Source organism: Ochotona princeps, chromosome 29 (genome assembly GCF_030435755.1).
Source record: "Ochotona princeps isolate mOchPri1 chromosome 29, mOchPri1.hap1, whole genome shotgun sequence".
Lineage (NCBI taxonomy): Eukaryota > Metazoa > Chordata > Mammalia > Lagomorpha > Ochotonidae > Ochotona > Ochotona princeps.
Window position 1 is genome coordinate 16,575,044 of NC_080860.1, and position 16,646 is coordinate 16,591,689.

The 16,646-nt window shown below is 51.6% G+C and overlaps 1 protein-coding gene across 1 annotated transcript; it reads right to left on the reverse strand.

Moving 5' to 3' along the window:
- Window positions 1–4,697: 4,697 nt before the first annotated feature.
- SEC14L6 (SEC14 like lipid binding 6) lies at window positions 4,698–16,646 on the reverse strand. The gene is made up of 12 exons (XM_004591985.2): window positions 16,593–16,646; window positions 15,019–15,094; window positions 11,392–11,435; window positions 10,721–10,780; window positions 10,399–10,587; window positions 9,985–10,080; window positions 8,180–8,240; window positions 8,007–8,090; window positions 5,487–5,593; window positions 5,266–5,405; window positions 5,005–5,174; window positions 4,698–4,810 (listed from the first exon to the last, which is right to left on the reverse strand). The coding sequence occupies exons 1-12, from the start codon at window positions 16,644–16,646 to the stop codon at window positions 4,698–4,700; spliced, it is 1,194 nt and encodes a 397-aa protein (XP_004592042.2).

Sequence of the window (16,646 nt, forward strand, 5' to 3'; positions counted from 1 at the left end):
GATGTTGTTGGGTGCCTCTCTGGCTAGCCACCCCAGCCCCGGTCCTAGTTTTCGTGCTCTCCTGTGGGAGTGGTAACCCAAGAGGGAGGAGCCCACTATTTCCCTCCCAGGCCTCTCCCACTTCCGGATCATGCACTCTCCAAGTAGTTCTGTGGTTTGACTTGACAGAATTAGCCCCCAGTGCCAGCTTCTGCCAGCTGATGCTGCGGCTAAACCCAAACAACCCTCACCCACTCTAATTTTGTTTGCACCAGTAGGAATAATCAGCTCAGCCTAGGCTTTTCCCTGATCTAGTCCACATGAGGCGCACAGGTGTTGTAGCCCTGCTTAGTCTGGTCTGCCCCCATCCCAGCTCATGCTCTCCAGTGGGAGTAGCTGTCCAGCAAGGGAACCCCTCCCATATTCCCCCTGCCGGCTCCGCCCCCTCCCTTCCTGGTTCTCACGTGTGCTGGTTGGACGCTGCGGTCACATCCAGTGCAGGCAACCTCACCTTGGCATTCCGTATTGTGCACTGGTTTTTGTCGCAACCGAACCTGTCTCGACTCACACTCTGTTCTGGTGCTCGGATTTGCCAGTGGATGACGTGAACTGATTCAGTCTGGTTTACCGCTGACCCATGCCAAATGTATGCCAGTGGAAAACTTTCCATGGCCTGTTCTGGGCTGTTTCCTATCATGTTTCTTGCGCTTACCTGCTGGGTCTGTGTCCTGCCAGAGGAGTTGCCCAGGCTCCTCCATCAGAACCTCTTCCAATGCCAGATTTCACGCATACCAGGGGGTCCATGAGCCAGCCCTACTCAGTTCACCTCCTGTCCTAGCGCTCAGTCCTGCCCAGTACACCCCGTTCCATTACCAATTCACACATTAGCCAGCTGTTGGAGCTACTTTGCCCAGCGCCAAATGGTGCACTGGCCTGGGGACAGCTCACCACGTGCGCACGGTGACTGGAGTCAGGGATCTGAGCATGAAGACGCCCTGGCCTGATACCCTCCAGCAGCCAGCAGCCAGCAGGCTGCTGGAAGTCCTCCCCCCCCCACCCCCGTGTACTCACCCCAAGGGAACAGCTCCTGGAGCCCAGGAAGGCCCGGGGACAGCTCACCATGTGCACGTGGTGGCTGGAATCAGGGATTTGAAGTTGTTTGGTTGTTAAGGGCAATACAATTGAAGCTGGCAGGCAAATCAGATTTTCATAGAATAGGTATTGGTGATGGTTTCATAAACTCAATGCCCCCTAAGAAAAACCCAGACCATATTGGCTGTGATTTTATTTTATAGGAACTGGCTTTATGTTTTCCTGAGAGCTTCTTCCTAAAATTTTACCAGGATAGTGGTCTATGTTGCTCACTACTGGCTGAGATGGGGCAGGTAAATAAACTTCCGCATCCTGTTGTTGTAATAATCTCTCCCCCACAAATTAATAGGAATTGGAGCAATATAAGGTTGCATGATGCCTTGTAAATTTCCAGGACCAACACATTTTTAACTTCTTTGTACTAACACGAAGCATAGTGGCACTCATTGCACCTACACCCTGAGCCCACACTCAGCAGGTTCTGTGGGCCAATTAGAAGGCCATTCCTTATTTGAAATAACTGAAACATCTGTCCACTGTCTAATAACCCAGAAAATTTTCTGCCATTGATGGTCAATTCGAGTGTGGGTTGTTTTCCTTCAGATGTAAGAGTTGTCAAAGTTACATATTTACTAATACTACCAAATCCCAATTCTTTTGTTATTAGAGAAACTAGGCATATAATATGGCAAAAGCAAAAGCTGTGCATTTTTTTCTCCTGCCTTAAAAGACCAAATGCATGGGATTGTAATCACAGAAATTTCTCCTTTATAATCAGAATCAATAACCCCTAAATGTACTTTAACATTTTTCAAGGTGAGACTACCACGCCCGATTATTAAGCCAACCATTCCTTCAGGAATGGGTCCAAAAATTCCAGTGGGCACTTTACAAGGACGCTGGGAGAGTGCAATAGTGAAATCCTGGGAGATACCAATGTCGAAGGCAGCACTTCCAGCAGTAGCAGGCTTTAACTCTGAAATGGTTGAGTGGGCATGAACTGAACAAGACACTGGTATGCTGCAGACCCCTGGTTGTTCGGGGCCTGGAGCTGACGCCGCCAGGAGTTTCCCCGAGGCAGTAATTGGCCATTGCAGTCTGTTTTGGATTTACAGTTTCTTGCCCAGTGTCGTCCTCGACGGCACCTGGGGCATATGCCAGGGGTATTTTTGTTAGCAGTATCAGCGCCAATTTTTGGAGTTAAAGGAGGTGCTTGGCATTGCTTATGAAAGTGACCTAGCTTGCCACATTTGAAACATTTCGCCTTCGTTTGCTTCTGAACAGCAAAGGTTTCTGTCGCAGCTGAACGGGCAGGATGTTTGAAAGTCCCTATGTTACTGCAGGCTTTTAGGTAATCCAGAAGATCTCTCTCTTTTATAGGACGAATAGCAGCCTGACAGTTCTCATTAGCATTATCAAAGGCTAGTTGTCGGAGTAATAGTTTTCTAGTACTGGCTTCCCTAACCTGTTTTTCTATGGAGTCAGTCAATCGTCCTATAAAGTCAGCGTAAGATTCTCTGGCTCCTTGGATGACTTTTGTATAACTGCCTGCAAATTCAGACCCGGTGTCAACTTTCTCCCAGGCCCACAATGCTACGTCCTGTATATGAGTAAACGCAGCTTGAGGTAGTTGTATTTGCTGCTCTATTGTACTCCACTGTCCATCTCCCACCAGCATATCATAAGTCAGTTGTCCCCCCTTGGGGAGTTTTCGACCTGCTGGTCCTAAGGATTGCAACTTTTCCTTAGCCACATCACTCCTCAACATTTTCCATTGTGAATATTGAGGAAGAGTAAGCCCGTAGTTTGCTATTAGTTCAAAATCATAGGGAATCCAATTTTCTCCCTGGCTCCAGCCATTTAAATATCCCCTCACATATGGAGAAGTGGCCCCATAGGACAAACAAGCCTTTTTAAAAACTACCATGGTGTTGGAAGCTAGGACTTCACGTATAGGTTGATTATCTCCTATAGTAAGAACTGAAAGATGCAGTAGAAATTCATGAGGTCTCCGGGGAATATCGGGCATTTGGGAACGTCTTCGATCAGATTTAAGGGTGAGGAGGTATAGGCTGGTACTTAACGACTCTTCTGTCTCATCCTCATCTTCCTCACTAGAGAAATCCTGTGATTTGACACTGGAAAATTTTTTCTTATTTTTAATTTCATCTTCAGTCACATTACGGTAATATCTTCCACTTGGAGAACCTCTGAGTTCTCTTTTTCTTTCTTCCTCATCTGCACTATGTGACATTTCCTTGTTAGGTATTTCACAGCACTTTCTCCTTCTTGAGGGCCCTCTCACAAGTCCCCTTTCTTTTTCTTCCACATCTGTGCTGTGAGGGATCCCCTTCCTGGCCATATAACAGTGGCCTCCCCAGTGAGGGGAGTCTAACACGGATTCCCCTTCCTCATCCTCCTGATCTGTACTGTGAGGGATCCCCTTTCTGGCCATATAACAGTGGCCTCCCCAGTGAGGGGAGTCTATCACGGATTCCCCTTCCTCATCCTCCTGATCTGTACTGTGAGGGATCCCCTTCCTGGCCATATAACAGTGGCCTCCCCAGTGAGGGGAGTCTAACACGGATTCCCCTTCCTCATCCTCCTGATCTGTACTGTGACAGAGGGGAGGAGGAAGAACTAAGCCAGAACATGAGGGCGCAGAGGGAATGGTATGAGACATAGGTAATATTTTCTTATTTTTCCATATAGGTTTTTCCATCATTTCCCCATCTAACTCACAGTCATCAGAGGAATCCGTGTCTTCCCCTTCTATAATTGTGATAAAAGGCTGCGCTCTAGACTTGTTCTGATCCATTATTCCCACTCACCTCTTGCTGAGGGAGTCTCTGTCACGCTTTCTTTTCTTCTTTCAAGTCCCTTGTTCACTGTCCGGCAATGACGCGCTTGGTGTATGGAGCCGACGATAACACTCGTGGACTACCGTGATGGTTAATAGGTGAAGTTTATTAGTGGCATCAGGCTTTTATAGCTTGAGGCTCACACAGGATAAGGGAGCAGGTATTGAGGAGCTTACGTAGTTCCCATAAGCCTGTCTATTGAACTCATCAATTGTTTCCACACCTTTGTTTGAAACTTTTGTATATCCCATCAAGTGTCCTCATACAAATAATATCCAATCAGTTGTTCTCATATAAATGATATCTAATCAGTTGTTTTCACACAAATAATATCCTATCAATTGTTATCCTATGTTCGCTGTCCTACAAATCACAATGTCCTTCTACACTTTGGCTGTCTTTCACTGCTTTAGCAGGGAGTTGGATTGGAAGTGGAGCAGTCGGGACTTGAAACAGTGCCTACCATGGGATGCCGGCACTGCAGGCAACGGCTTAACTCGCAATGCCACAGCACCATCCCCTATCCTATATTTTAGAACAGTAACTCACTTCTTGGCATGGGTGGAAGTGACACGGGGGCAGTGTCTGTGTTTGCTTCTGTATGGGCAGGAATAGGACAATGATGCCACAGTTTCCAAGGAGCAGCCCAGTTGTGCCAGGCAGGCTGTGAGCAGCTTCGACCCAACGCCCCTCCCTGGGGGAGGGAAGTCCGTGATCTTGGAGATCCAGAAGCAGGAAGGATGGTGTGGTGGTCACAGGGCTTCTCTAGAATCTTTCCATCTTCTCCATGAGGGTGTGGTCTGGGAGCAGCACCTCCACGGTGTAGCTGACGTGCTTAGAGTGAAGCAGGCTGAAGGTGTTGTCGAACCTCAGCACGTCTGTAGCACAGAACACAGTTGCCGACGGGAGCCACACACTCCCACCCAGGACCCCTCCCTCCACTGTGGCAAGGCCAGTTTAGTGAGGCACTGCTTTGACAATCGTGCCCACTGGAGCCCGGGCCCACGAACACACATCTAGGATCCTTCTTTCCAGCCCAGTTACAAAAGCAGCTGCTCCTGACCACACTCACACACGCCTGCCTCGTTGCAGGTGAGGCTCCCGTCCTCAGGCACCAGGTGGGCATTGTAGCGCTGGCTGGCCAGCACCTCCGTCATCTCCCCTGCCCGCTGCCGCTCCCCCAACTTGGTCTTCAGGAAGATCCCAAAACCGATGTCCCCACCATCCGAGGCAAACTGCCACCTGCAGGAGATGGAGCCCTGATGACCACCACCAGTCCAGGAGCTTGCCCCACCCCCAGCTGCACCCAGGCATGGGGGACCAAGGTGCCCACCTCAGTACACAGCCCGGAAACAGGATCTCATTCTCCACCTGCTGGGAGGAGCCACGTCCCACAGACACTGAGTGCTCATACTGCAGCCTTTCCTGATTGCGCCTGTGGTAGCTCTGGGGCACCTCGCCCCCATAGTTGATCTGCGGGAGAGTGTGGGTGAGCCAAAGGCTGTGCCATGCTGTCCATCTCCTCCCTTCCCTTCTTTCTGGGGCCCTCTGTACCTTGGTCAGGCACTTGGGGTTGCCGTCAGGGTCAGTCATGGTTCCCCCAAACTCCATGGGCAGCTGGTCGGGGCTGATGAACCTGTGTAGTTCCTGCTTCCAGTTGTCTGCATGGGAGCAAATGAGGTGGGGACAGGGGATCCCCCAAGGGGCTTGGAGGGTGAGGGTGGCTGATCCCTAGCCCCGCTTCTAAAACTCCAACAGGTGCTCTGGAGAATGGAAATTGAGTGATTGTGTCTAGTCCTGGGGTGCAGCAGGGGTTACTGTGCTGGCCACTTCTAGTCTCCACTGGCACTGACCAACAGACCCCGCCCCTTCTAACAGGTGTCAGCCCATTAGCCACACCTACAGGACTCAGACCAGTAATCCCTGGCTCCCATCTGGGCTTTCCCCTCTCTTTCTTTTAGACATTAAATTTGTTTCCATCCCAGGGCTCCAGTACCCTCAGAACTGCTGGGCCAAGCTTGGCTCAGTTCCCTGAAGCTGCTTTGAGATGGCCAGGAGGTATTTCATAAACAAGGCAAGGGCATTGCAGGAACAAAGTTAGAGGGGGGTGCCCAACACACCATGGGCTAGGAAAGCACTGTTAACAAAAACAAAAACAAAACACAGCTTTTGTTTCAAGGATTTTTCCTATGGAAAAGCTTGCAGAAACTGTACAATGACTTAACTCCAAGAATTGTCATGACTGGGGCCGGTGCTGTGGCTTATCAGGCTGATCCTCCACCAGCAGTGCTGGCATCCCAAGTGGGAACCAGTTCAAATCCCAGATACTCCACTTCCAATCCAGCTCCTTGCCCAGAGCCTGGAAAAGCAGTAGAGGATGACCCAGATCTGGACTCCTAAACACACACATGGTAGACCTGGAAGAGGCTTCTGGCTAAGGATTGGCTCTGCTCTGCCTCTTGCGGACATTTGGGGAGTCAACTAGTGGATGGAAGATCTATGTCTGTGTCTCTCCTTTTTTCTCTGTAAATCTTCCTCTCAAATAAAAATGGATAAATCTTTTAAAAAAAAATCAAAAAAAGGATTGTCACAAGGCAATGGAGTTCTTCCTACTGGGAAAACCAAAAACAGAAATGACCTAAACTTAGAACTTCATCAAAATGGAAACATGTCTATCCCATTGTAGAGGGACATCGTGATTCCTTGAAGGTCAGCGAGCATAGGATTACAATTGATAGGATAAGATTTGTGTGAGAACAACTAAATGGATAGCATTGGAATCAGAATGCTTGTTGGGATATACAAGAGTTCCAAACAAGAGTGTGGAAACAATTGATAGGTTCAGCACATAAGCTCACTACCTCTTCCCTTATCCTATGTGACCCTCAGTCTATAAAAGTCTGATGCCATGGTAAACTTTGGCTATTAACCATCAGTCAGTAGTCCACGCGAGTCATTATCGTCTCCATGCACCAAGTCGTTTGTTGCAGGACAGCAAACATCCCATGCTAAGTGGTTACCCAAGAGTAGTGGCAGGGTACTCATTTTTATTTATTTTTTAAATATGTATCCCTTTTAAAAAGTACGTGTTAAAGCCAGTGACAGGACCTTGCCCGCCTTTCTTTTTTTATCTTTTTTTTTTTCAACCCTTGTGTCCAGGGCTGACTTTCAATAGGTCGCAGCAAGGGAGCTGCTCTGCTACCTAACCCGACCCAGAAGCAGGTCGTTTAGGAATGGTTTAAGCGCCAGGTTCCCCACGAACCTGTTCTTGTTTCCCAGGACGTAGGACTCTCTGCAGCGGACCCCGTTCCCGCCCCACGCGCGGCACGGCCGCCGGCAAGGACTGTGGTGGACCGGCTATCCAGGCCAACCGAGGCGCCTTGGCGCTGCCGCATCGTTCCGTCTGGGCAGGATTCTGACTTAGAGGCATCCAGTCATAATCCCACAGATGGTAGCTTCCCCCCATGGGCTCCTCCCCGCCTTTCTATGGTTTCCAAATTTACAAGGCGCGTCTTACAGTGTTGAACTTGGGAAACCTAAATCGTATTCCCCCTGTTTCATAGATAAGGAAACAGTCCACCTATCCACAGCTGAAAAGCCACAAAGTCTGTACCATAGCCTAGCGCCAGGATCCCATATGGACGCCGGTTCTAATCCCAGCTGCTCCACTTCCCATCCAGCTCCCTGCCTGTGGCCTTGGAAAGCAGTGGAGAACCGCCCAAAGCCCTGGGTCCCTGCACCTGCGTGGGAGACCTGGAAGAGGCTCCAGCTTCATACCAGCTCCAGCCGTTCTGGCCACTTGGGTAGTGGACCCAAGTGACAGAAGATCTTCCTCTCTGTCTCTCCTCTCTGTAGATCTGCCTTTCCAATTACAAAAAAAAAAAAAAAAAAAAAAAAAAAAAAGCCACAAAGTCAATCAGTTCTTATCTCCCACTCCCCTAGCTGATGACCGCTCCACCCCCGGCCCTGGGCATAGCGCCTGGGGAGGGCCTCCCAGACCAGCCTGAGCCTTTCTGCCCTCTGGTGCAGCTCTGGCTTCTAGGTGCCTAGGAGCCCAGAGCTTGGTTCACTCACCTCCCAGAATCACCACCTTCTGGCGGGTCTCCTCTCTCATGTAGGGCTTGATCAGGTTGAAGGCCACCGGAAACAGCTTGGGGGCTGGATGGAACAGGCACGAGGCCGGGGATCTCGGGTGCTCAGCCTGTCCCCACTGCACCCTCTTCCATCCTCCCCCTCAACTCACTCACCTCTCACAACAATGATATGCTTCAAAATTTCAGGATAATTGGCCTCGAGTGCAGAGAAAAACTGCAGGGGCAATGCACTCACGGTCAGTGCCCAAGCACTGCCCCCTGGTGGCACCCCTTACCCCCTACAATTCCCGGTTCCCCCAACCCCAACCAAGGGCACAGTCCTACAACCATAAAAGCACAGACACCTTGAATCTAGCCAGAGAGAGAGCAAAAGCCACCAGTTCCTGGGTGGTGGGGTTCAAGTCACAGATATCTGCTTCACAGGTAGATAGGGACACAACAGGCAGGGGAAAAAAAAACCCTGCCTCACTCTGCCAGATTCCCTCCCCCGTGACTGGAACTCCTGGAGTGAGGTGAAGCAGGATGTGGCTCTGTATTCAAACGTGCAAGGCATGATTCTAAAAAAACAATTTTTTTTTCAGGGGCTAGTGCTGTAGATCAAGAGGTTAATCCTTTGCCTGCTAGCACCAGCATCCCATATGGGTGCCAGTTTGTGTCTCAGTTGCCTCACTTTGCAAATAGCTCCCTGCTTATGGCCTCAGAAAGCAGCAGAGGATAGCTCAAGTCCTTGGGATCCTGCACCTGTATGGGAGGCTCAAAAGAAGTTCCTGCGGCCTGGTGCGATAGCCTAGCGGCTGAAGTCCTTCCCTTGAAAGTGCCAGGATCCCATTTGGGTGCCAGTTCTATTCCTGGTAGCCCTGCTTCCCATCCAGCTCCCTGCTTGTGGCCTGGGAAAGCTGTCAAGGATGGCCCAAAACCTTGGGACCCTGCACCCTCGTGGGAGACCTGGAAGAGCTCCCGACCCCTGGCTTCAGATTGGCTCAGCTCCAGCTCTTGGGGGGAGTGAATCAGAGGATGGAAGATCTTCTTCTCTGTCTCTCCTCCTCTCTGTATATCTGACTTTGCAATAAAAATAAATAAATCTTTTTAAAAAGTCAGATCTAATTTCCATACCCTAAGTTTCATTCTTTCATAATACACAGTCCCCTAATTATTATTACAGTCGCAAGGTTGTACAACCATCACTTCTATTCAGTGACAAATATTTTAAAGTTTTTATTGAATTTATTTGAAAAGGAGAGAGAGGATCTTCTACCTGCTGGTTTCATTGGCCATGGTGGCTGGGGCTGTCCAGGCAGAACCCAGGAGCCAGTAACAACTTTGGGGTTTCCCATGTGGGTGCAGGGACCCAAGCACCTGGGCCATCTTCTGCTGCTTTTCCCAAGAGCATTAGCAGAAGAGAACTGAACTAAAAGTGGAACAGCCAGCACTTGAACCAGCACTTGCATGGATGCCTGCCTCCGGCTTAACCCACTGTGCCATAATGCTGGCCCATTTGGAGTATTTTTGTCAGCCTCCCTAAAATGAACCCGGATAGCCGCAGGGAGTCAATCACTCTCCATTCTGTGTCTTTGCCCTTGCCCATCCTGGGCATCACCTGCTGCTCCCTGATTTGTGACGGACCACCGTAAGTTACAGATATCCTAAGCCAACATCGCCGCTACAGACAGATGTCCAGGGGCTTAGGATGGACACCTGTATCCCCTGCACCCATGTGGAAGCCCTGGATGAAGCTTCTGGCTCCTGCCACCCACTGAATAGAGGTTAGCAGGAGGGGAGAGGCCAAGACAGGAGTATGAGGAGCCGGGCATCCACAGGGCCCCTGGGAGGGTGACATGTTGGGTGCAGATGTGATGTTACCCTACTCAGCGCTGGGAGGCTCATGAAATACAGGTGTGGGGGGTGGGTCACATAGCACCAAGCTGGTGAGCAGGGGCCCAGGGGGCAGCCCTCCTCACCTCTTGAGCAAACTCCACGCCGGGCTTCCATAGGTGTCTCAGGCCCAGCCCTTCCAGATCAAACACAGTAGTGACTCTCTCCACCTTCTTTCCCAGCTGTGAGGGAAGCAACATCCTGGACGAGACTGGGGGGGAGCAGAGCCCTGCCCCCACCCAACCAAGCCGAGGGGCTGCTGGGGCCCCACTTAGCACAGGAAGTGGGCCGGCATGAAGGTTTCACGCCAAAAATCCAAGTGCAGGGAAGGTGATACTGTGAGGGAGATACCAGGATTAGAGGGGCACAGGTCCTGGCCCTTGGCGCCCACGTCTGTCCGTTGGAACACACATCATCACGCCTTTGTCAGACCGAGGTGGGTTCTGGCTTGTAGGGAGTCTTACACCACGCGGGGTGGGAGGGACCCCCGAAACCCACACCTTCTGACTCTGCTGCGCACACTCCCGCAGCAGCAGCTCGCAGTTGCGGAATTTGTCTCGGAGCAGCTGCTGCTTGGTCACGGACAGGAGCAGGCCCTTGAGGTCCAGGCCTCTGATGAGGTGCAGCCACACCGGGCTGCCTTCGCGGTCATGGCCACAGAGGCTGCTGGAGGTGTAGAGCCGCAGCACCTGCGCGCATACACCAGAGACAGGCTCAGCGCCCAGGGCCCCAGGGGTGGAGGGAGCAGGGGAGAGGGAGGGGGAGGGTGCAGGGGAGAGGGAGGAACGGGGCAGCCAGGCTCAGGCTCTAACTTCGACTCACTTGAGGAGGCTGCCACTCCAGGATGTTGTCCAGATCTTGTTGTTTGCGGAACACCACGTGCTGCAGGGGGGCATGTGTGCAGCAGGAGCTGGGATCCCTGCCTGACCCTCTGCAGAGACCTGGGGACTCCAGGCCAGGTCCCTCTGCCTGCACCCCAAGGGCTTGCCTAGGCAACCCTCTCTCCAGATTCCAGCAAAGTGAGCCCAGATGGGAACAGGATGGGCTCCATAAGGTCGTTCCTACCCTAGGGGCTGGGCACAGTTTGCACCCTGCGGCCTCTGCTCTGTGTGGGAGTTTGTGTCCCTGCTGGAATAGTCCCATCTTCCTTCTCTCATCCCTTCCCTTCCCCTCTACCTTCCCCTCCTCTCCCCTCCTCATTTCTGCCCCTCTTCCCTCTCCTCTTCTTTCCTCTTTCTACCCCTCCCTACCTCTCCACTTCTAACCCCTACCCTCCCCTGTTTCATTTTGTTCTTTATCCTCTTCCCTCTCAGGAACTGCCGTGTCTGTTTTGCTGGTCTCATGTTGCTCCCTTTTAGGGACCACAATCTTCCCAGTGCCTAGCGGGGAGAGGGGGTGGGGGGCAGGTTCAAGGCCAGGGTTCAGTGGGTTGTTGTTCTGGGAATAAACCAATCTGGAGATGGAACTGGGCTGGGCTGGGCAGGAGCTCTCACCTTCCTCAGCATGTCCTCAGCTTTGTCCAGGTTGAAGCCCCGAGCTGTAACAGAAGGGGTGGGGGCACCTGTAGTGTGGGTGGTCCTAGACGCACGGCCCACCCTGCGCCCCTCCAGCCCAGCACTGCCTTCTATACTCCAGGAGCCATAGGGGGATTCCAGTCAGAGCCCAGGGACCCTGTGCTCTTCGGGAGACTTAGGCATAGGCCAGCTGAATCCTGAGCTCAGGGAGCCCTGGGCAGTGGCCAGGGCAGTCCGGGGCCAGGGGAGTCCCATCAACAGCTCTCCCACCTTCCCAGTCTCAGTAAGCCTTTTGGCTTCTAAATAATCATTGCAGAGGTCAGACAGTCCCCTGCCCCCACCCTGTTGGGCTGTGTCTATCCATCTTTGCCACATTAGACATTCAAATAGAATTTTTTAAAAAATCACTCAAAATAAGAACATACAAAATAAGAACATACATACTTTGGGTTAGGAACAATGATTTTTTTAAAAAATCACACATCATGGGCCCGGTGCAGTAGCCTAGCGGCTAAAGTCCTCACCTTGCACGCACCGGAATCCTATATGGGCGCGGGTTCTAAGCCCCACTTCCCATCCAGCTCCCTGCTTGTGGCCTGGGAAAGCAGCTGAGGACAGCCCAAAACTTTGGGACCCTGCACGCACATGGGAGACTCCAAAGAGGCTCCTGGCTCCTGGCTTCTGATCGGCTCAGCTCTGGCTATTGCAGCCACTTTTGAAGTGAATCAATGGACAGAAGATCTTCCTCTCTGTCTTTCCTCTTCTCTGTATATCTGACTGTCCAATAAGAATAAATCTTCTAAAAACATCATACGTCATAGAAATTATGGGAAAAGCTCATGCATATTTGAGAGTAAAAAAAGTGGCAAGGAACACTGGGATGTTATTATACGAATACTTTAGGCTCTAGATCTAAAGTCATTTTAGGAACCTTTAAGGGTTCCTGGGCCACACTTTGAGAAATGGTAGCACAGCATGTGACTGACCAATCCTTAGATGAGGAGGCCACCTCCAAGAGGTTGGGGTGAGTGTGTGACCTCGGGCCAGTCCTTTCCCCCTGGCGTGTATGTCCCTACTTCTGCACTAAGACCAGCCATGACCCAGTTTTCTTTTTTTCTTTTTTTTTTTTTAAACTAACACAGCTTTTTTTTTTTTTTAAGATTTATTTTATTTTTATTACAAAGTCAGATATACTGAGAGGAGGAGGGATAGAGAGGAAGTGGAGCTGCCGGGATTAGAACCGGCAGCCATATGGGATCAAGGCGAGGACCTTAGCCACTAGGCCACGCCGCCAAGCCCGACCCAGTTTTCTTAAGCACCACTCAGGAAAGCCATTTGCCCATTTGTGCCCTGGGTAGGGTTACAAGGGTTGTCCACGCTGATGAGCTTGTATGACCCCGAATTGGAAACAGCCTAAATGTCCATCCTCAAGGGATTGGTTCCATGCCATGAAATGAAATCCAACAAGTAGCTGAGAGGAGACAGAGCAAAACACACTCCTCCGGATGGATTGGCAAGCCTTAGTGTCTAATGAAAAAGGCAGGCTGGAGAACAGTAGTTGCAGCATCTTAAAGAATGCATTCCAGGGCCCAGTGCAATAGCCTAGTGCTAAATTCTCGCCTTGCAAGCACCATGATCCCATATGGACACCGATTCCTGTCCTGGTTGCTCCACTTCCCATCCAGCTGCCTGCCTTGTGGCCTGAAAGAGCAATAGAGGATGGACCAAAGGGATCCTGCACCCACATGGGAGACCCAGAAGAAGCTTCTGGTTTTGGATTGGCTCAGTTCTAGCCTTTGGGGCCACTTGGGGAGTGAACTAGCGGACAGAAGATTTTTCTGTGTCTCTCCTGCTCTCTGCAAAATCTGCCTTTTAATGAAAATAAGTATTTTTTTAAAAGAAAGAAAGTTAGACAGAGAGAGAGATCTCCCATCCACAGCCTGGCTGGGCCAGGCTAAAGCCAGGAACCAGGAACTCCGTCTGGGTCTCCCACGTGGATGCAAAGACCTAAGAACTTGGGCCATCCTCTGCTGCTTTCCCAGGGGCATTAGCAGGGAGCTTTGACATTCCCAGCCACCCCCACAGCCTGTGGCTAATGGCGAATTCAGGCCACCAGTCCTATTCTTGGTCCCTCCCACTCTCTCTGTAAGCCCAACTCCCAGGTCTGTGTGGGCCATTCCTGTGCAGTACATGCTGGGAAATTCAAATGATAGATCCTTTCTTCCAATGCATGTGGGACTTGTACCACTTGGCTCTTGAACTTGAACTATTATCTGTCCTCCCAGTGTCGATGAGGGTCCTACTAACCCGTTCCTACAGATTCCTCTAAGCACAAATATTTGCCCGAGAAGAGGAGTCACACTAATACCGCTCTTAGCTTAGGGAAGGCTGATGGGGTAGGCACAGTGGGAAACAAGATCCCTTCTTTTCTCAAGCCATTAAGGCAGCTCAGCCAACTCCCAGGCCATCCATGGCAGATGGACAGAATTGCCAGGACCTGCACCTGCCAGCAGTAGATGGCCAGCAGTAGGTGATGTTTATTTTCAGGGGAAGAATGCCGGCTGGATGTCAGCCAGTCCCAACTCCTGCAGGACACTGCTGGCAAGCTGGCAGATGAGGTAGCCTGGAATTCTATGGAACCTAGGAGCAACTGGCTGCAAATGCCCTCCTGGAGACACACCTCTTTTCACTCCTCTCACTGTCTCCCCTCCTGTTTCTTCCATTTTCCCTCACAGATCTTCCCTTCATCCCTTCAGGAGCTAGGGCAGTTCCTCTAGTCACTAGTTCAAAATTTCTCTCAAACCCACTTGGAAATTCTCCCTTTAGGAGGCATTGCCATTCTGGCCAATCCCCTGGCCACACCCCTTCCTAATGGGACTTCCCCAGGTTCTCCCTCCACTCCAGAACCCTTTCTCTGTTGTGCAATACCTAAAGTTCTTTTCTGTGTATGAATAGGTTAGGACTTGTTGGGCCACTGGGACATGACTAGCTAATGTCACACTTGGCCCACTGAACCCCAATTAAGAATATGATGAATTTTATGTCCCAAGATTCTGCCCTCTGCCTCTTATAGCTGCCCCTCAGGACTGCGTCCTGTGCCCTGGGCGCAGCATTGTGGCTTAACAGGTTAAGCTGCCACCTGCGATGCCTGCTGGCATTCCATATGGGCATCAGTTCAATGCCTTCTGGATGCTCTATTTCCCATCCAGGGAAAACAGCAGAGGATGGCCCAAGTGCTTGAGCCCCTGTATCCACATGGAGACCTGGAAGAAGCTCCTGGCTTCATTCTGACTCAGTCCTTGCCATTGCAGCCATGTAGGGAGTAAACCAGTGGATGGGAGAGCTCTCTCTGCCTCTCCCTCACTCTATAACTCTTTTAAAAAAAGTAAATTTTAAGATGAAGAAATGACTCCATGCATCATTGTATATAAGGTGTTTGGGCACCTGCAGAGTTTGGTGTCCACACGGTGGGATTGTAAGCATGGTTCTTGGAATGGGTTCCAGGGGACTCCTAGGAGTGGTTGCTCTGTTCTACGCAGCAACAGGGACCCATAGCGCTCCTCCGTGTACCCTTGACCTTCATCCCACTGCGACCTTGAGGCTTACCTCGGAGCCAGCGCAGGAGGAAGGTGTCATCGGTGTTGGGCAGGGCAGGCAGCACATCCCGAATGTTCTCCCGGAACTGAGGACAGAGCGGAGAGAGACCAAAGTGTGTGTTTGTATGCATGCACACACTTACACGTGTTGGGGGGTGCTGCACAGGGTCCTGGTACCCTCAGGGGACAATGGCTGCCCATCCTTTGTCCTGCAGGCTTGGGAAGGGAGGAATGTGAGTGAAGGGTGTGTGGGTAGTCAGCAGGGCTTGCGGCAAATTGTGACAAAGCCTTTGCCCCACTCTGGGAGATCAGGTGGTGATGCCTCAGCTGTCCCAAGCTCAAAAGAGGGAGCTGGCTAAAGATTCAGAGTGGAGACGGTGAACCCAGGGCTGTGGGGAGCAGGACCTTCTGGAGAAGAAAAGTCATGTTCTTGACCCTCAGGGAACCTCCAAGTTGGATTAGGTGAAAGGGCAAGCTTCAGATGGCCTGTGGCTCAGGGAGGTCGTGCAACACCCCTTGCGTCATACCGCCAGGAAAAGGGGCGGAGCAACAAGTCTGGCATGGAGCCCATCATCCAGGCCCCAGGGAGGGACGGGCTTGGTTCAGTCTGACGGAGACAGACCCTCTGGAGTCATCCAGGGCAGCTCAATGGGCCTCAGATTCACTCCATAGGAGCTGAGGGTTCAGCTGCCATTCCCAGGGCAAACGCCCTTGGCCATGCTGACTTGGGCAGTCCCGAGCCTCAGAATCCAACTTGCCTTGCCTGGCTCACGTCCCTTCCTTCTCTGTCCCTCAGGTTTCTCCAAGTGATATTGTCAAGGACCTTCTGGGAGCACCCCGTCCCCCATCTCCATCTTCCCCTAAATCCTCCAGGGAAACCTTGGCATTCAGGAACCTGGGAGGCGGGGAGGCAGGTCCTGGCCTGATGCTTGACCTCAATCTTGACCTAATGCCCTTGTAAAGAAGAAGATGTCTCCCTGATGTGGGTAAACATGCTTTTCTCCACGCAGAACGCCAAGGGCAGACATGGGACCTGTCCGCTCAGGCTGAGGCTGCACCCGGAACCACCTCCCCCATGTGGGGACCGCTTGCCTCCCTCCCTCCCTCTTCCCCTCTCCCCACCACCCCACACCAGCAGAGACAGCAGCCACGGATGATCACGGCACAGCTAGTTCAGAGCAAAAGCTCCTGCGAAGCATGAAACACTCGCAGGTCTTCAAAGAGTCAGTGGGGGGCGCAGGGAGAGGGGACAGAAATCTCAATCACACTGTGCATGCTGCATACAGATGGAAGAGTTAGCACCTGGCTATGGGCGAAGGCAAATATTCAGTAAAAGAAATCCCACGTGTGCCTTCTTATTTTTCTACATCCCCCCTGGAAGATGGAAAATGACGCATGCAGTTTATATCCATGTTAGGATTTCCTCTGGCCAGGGCAGGCGCAGCGCCACCCACGCCTACCCCCTGCCACCCTGCCACCTCACGCTAGCCACCCAGACCCTCAGAGTGGCCCCAGAGACTGGATCCACAGAGCTCAAGGACCTTAGGGTGGTGGGAGCTGTCTCATGTCCTGTCCCCCACTCACCTGGGTTAACACCTTCTCCTGAACTGGGCTCAGGTCACCCACCTGTCCGCTCAT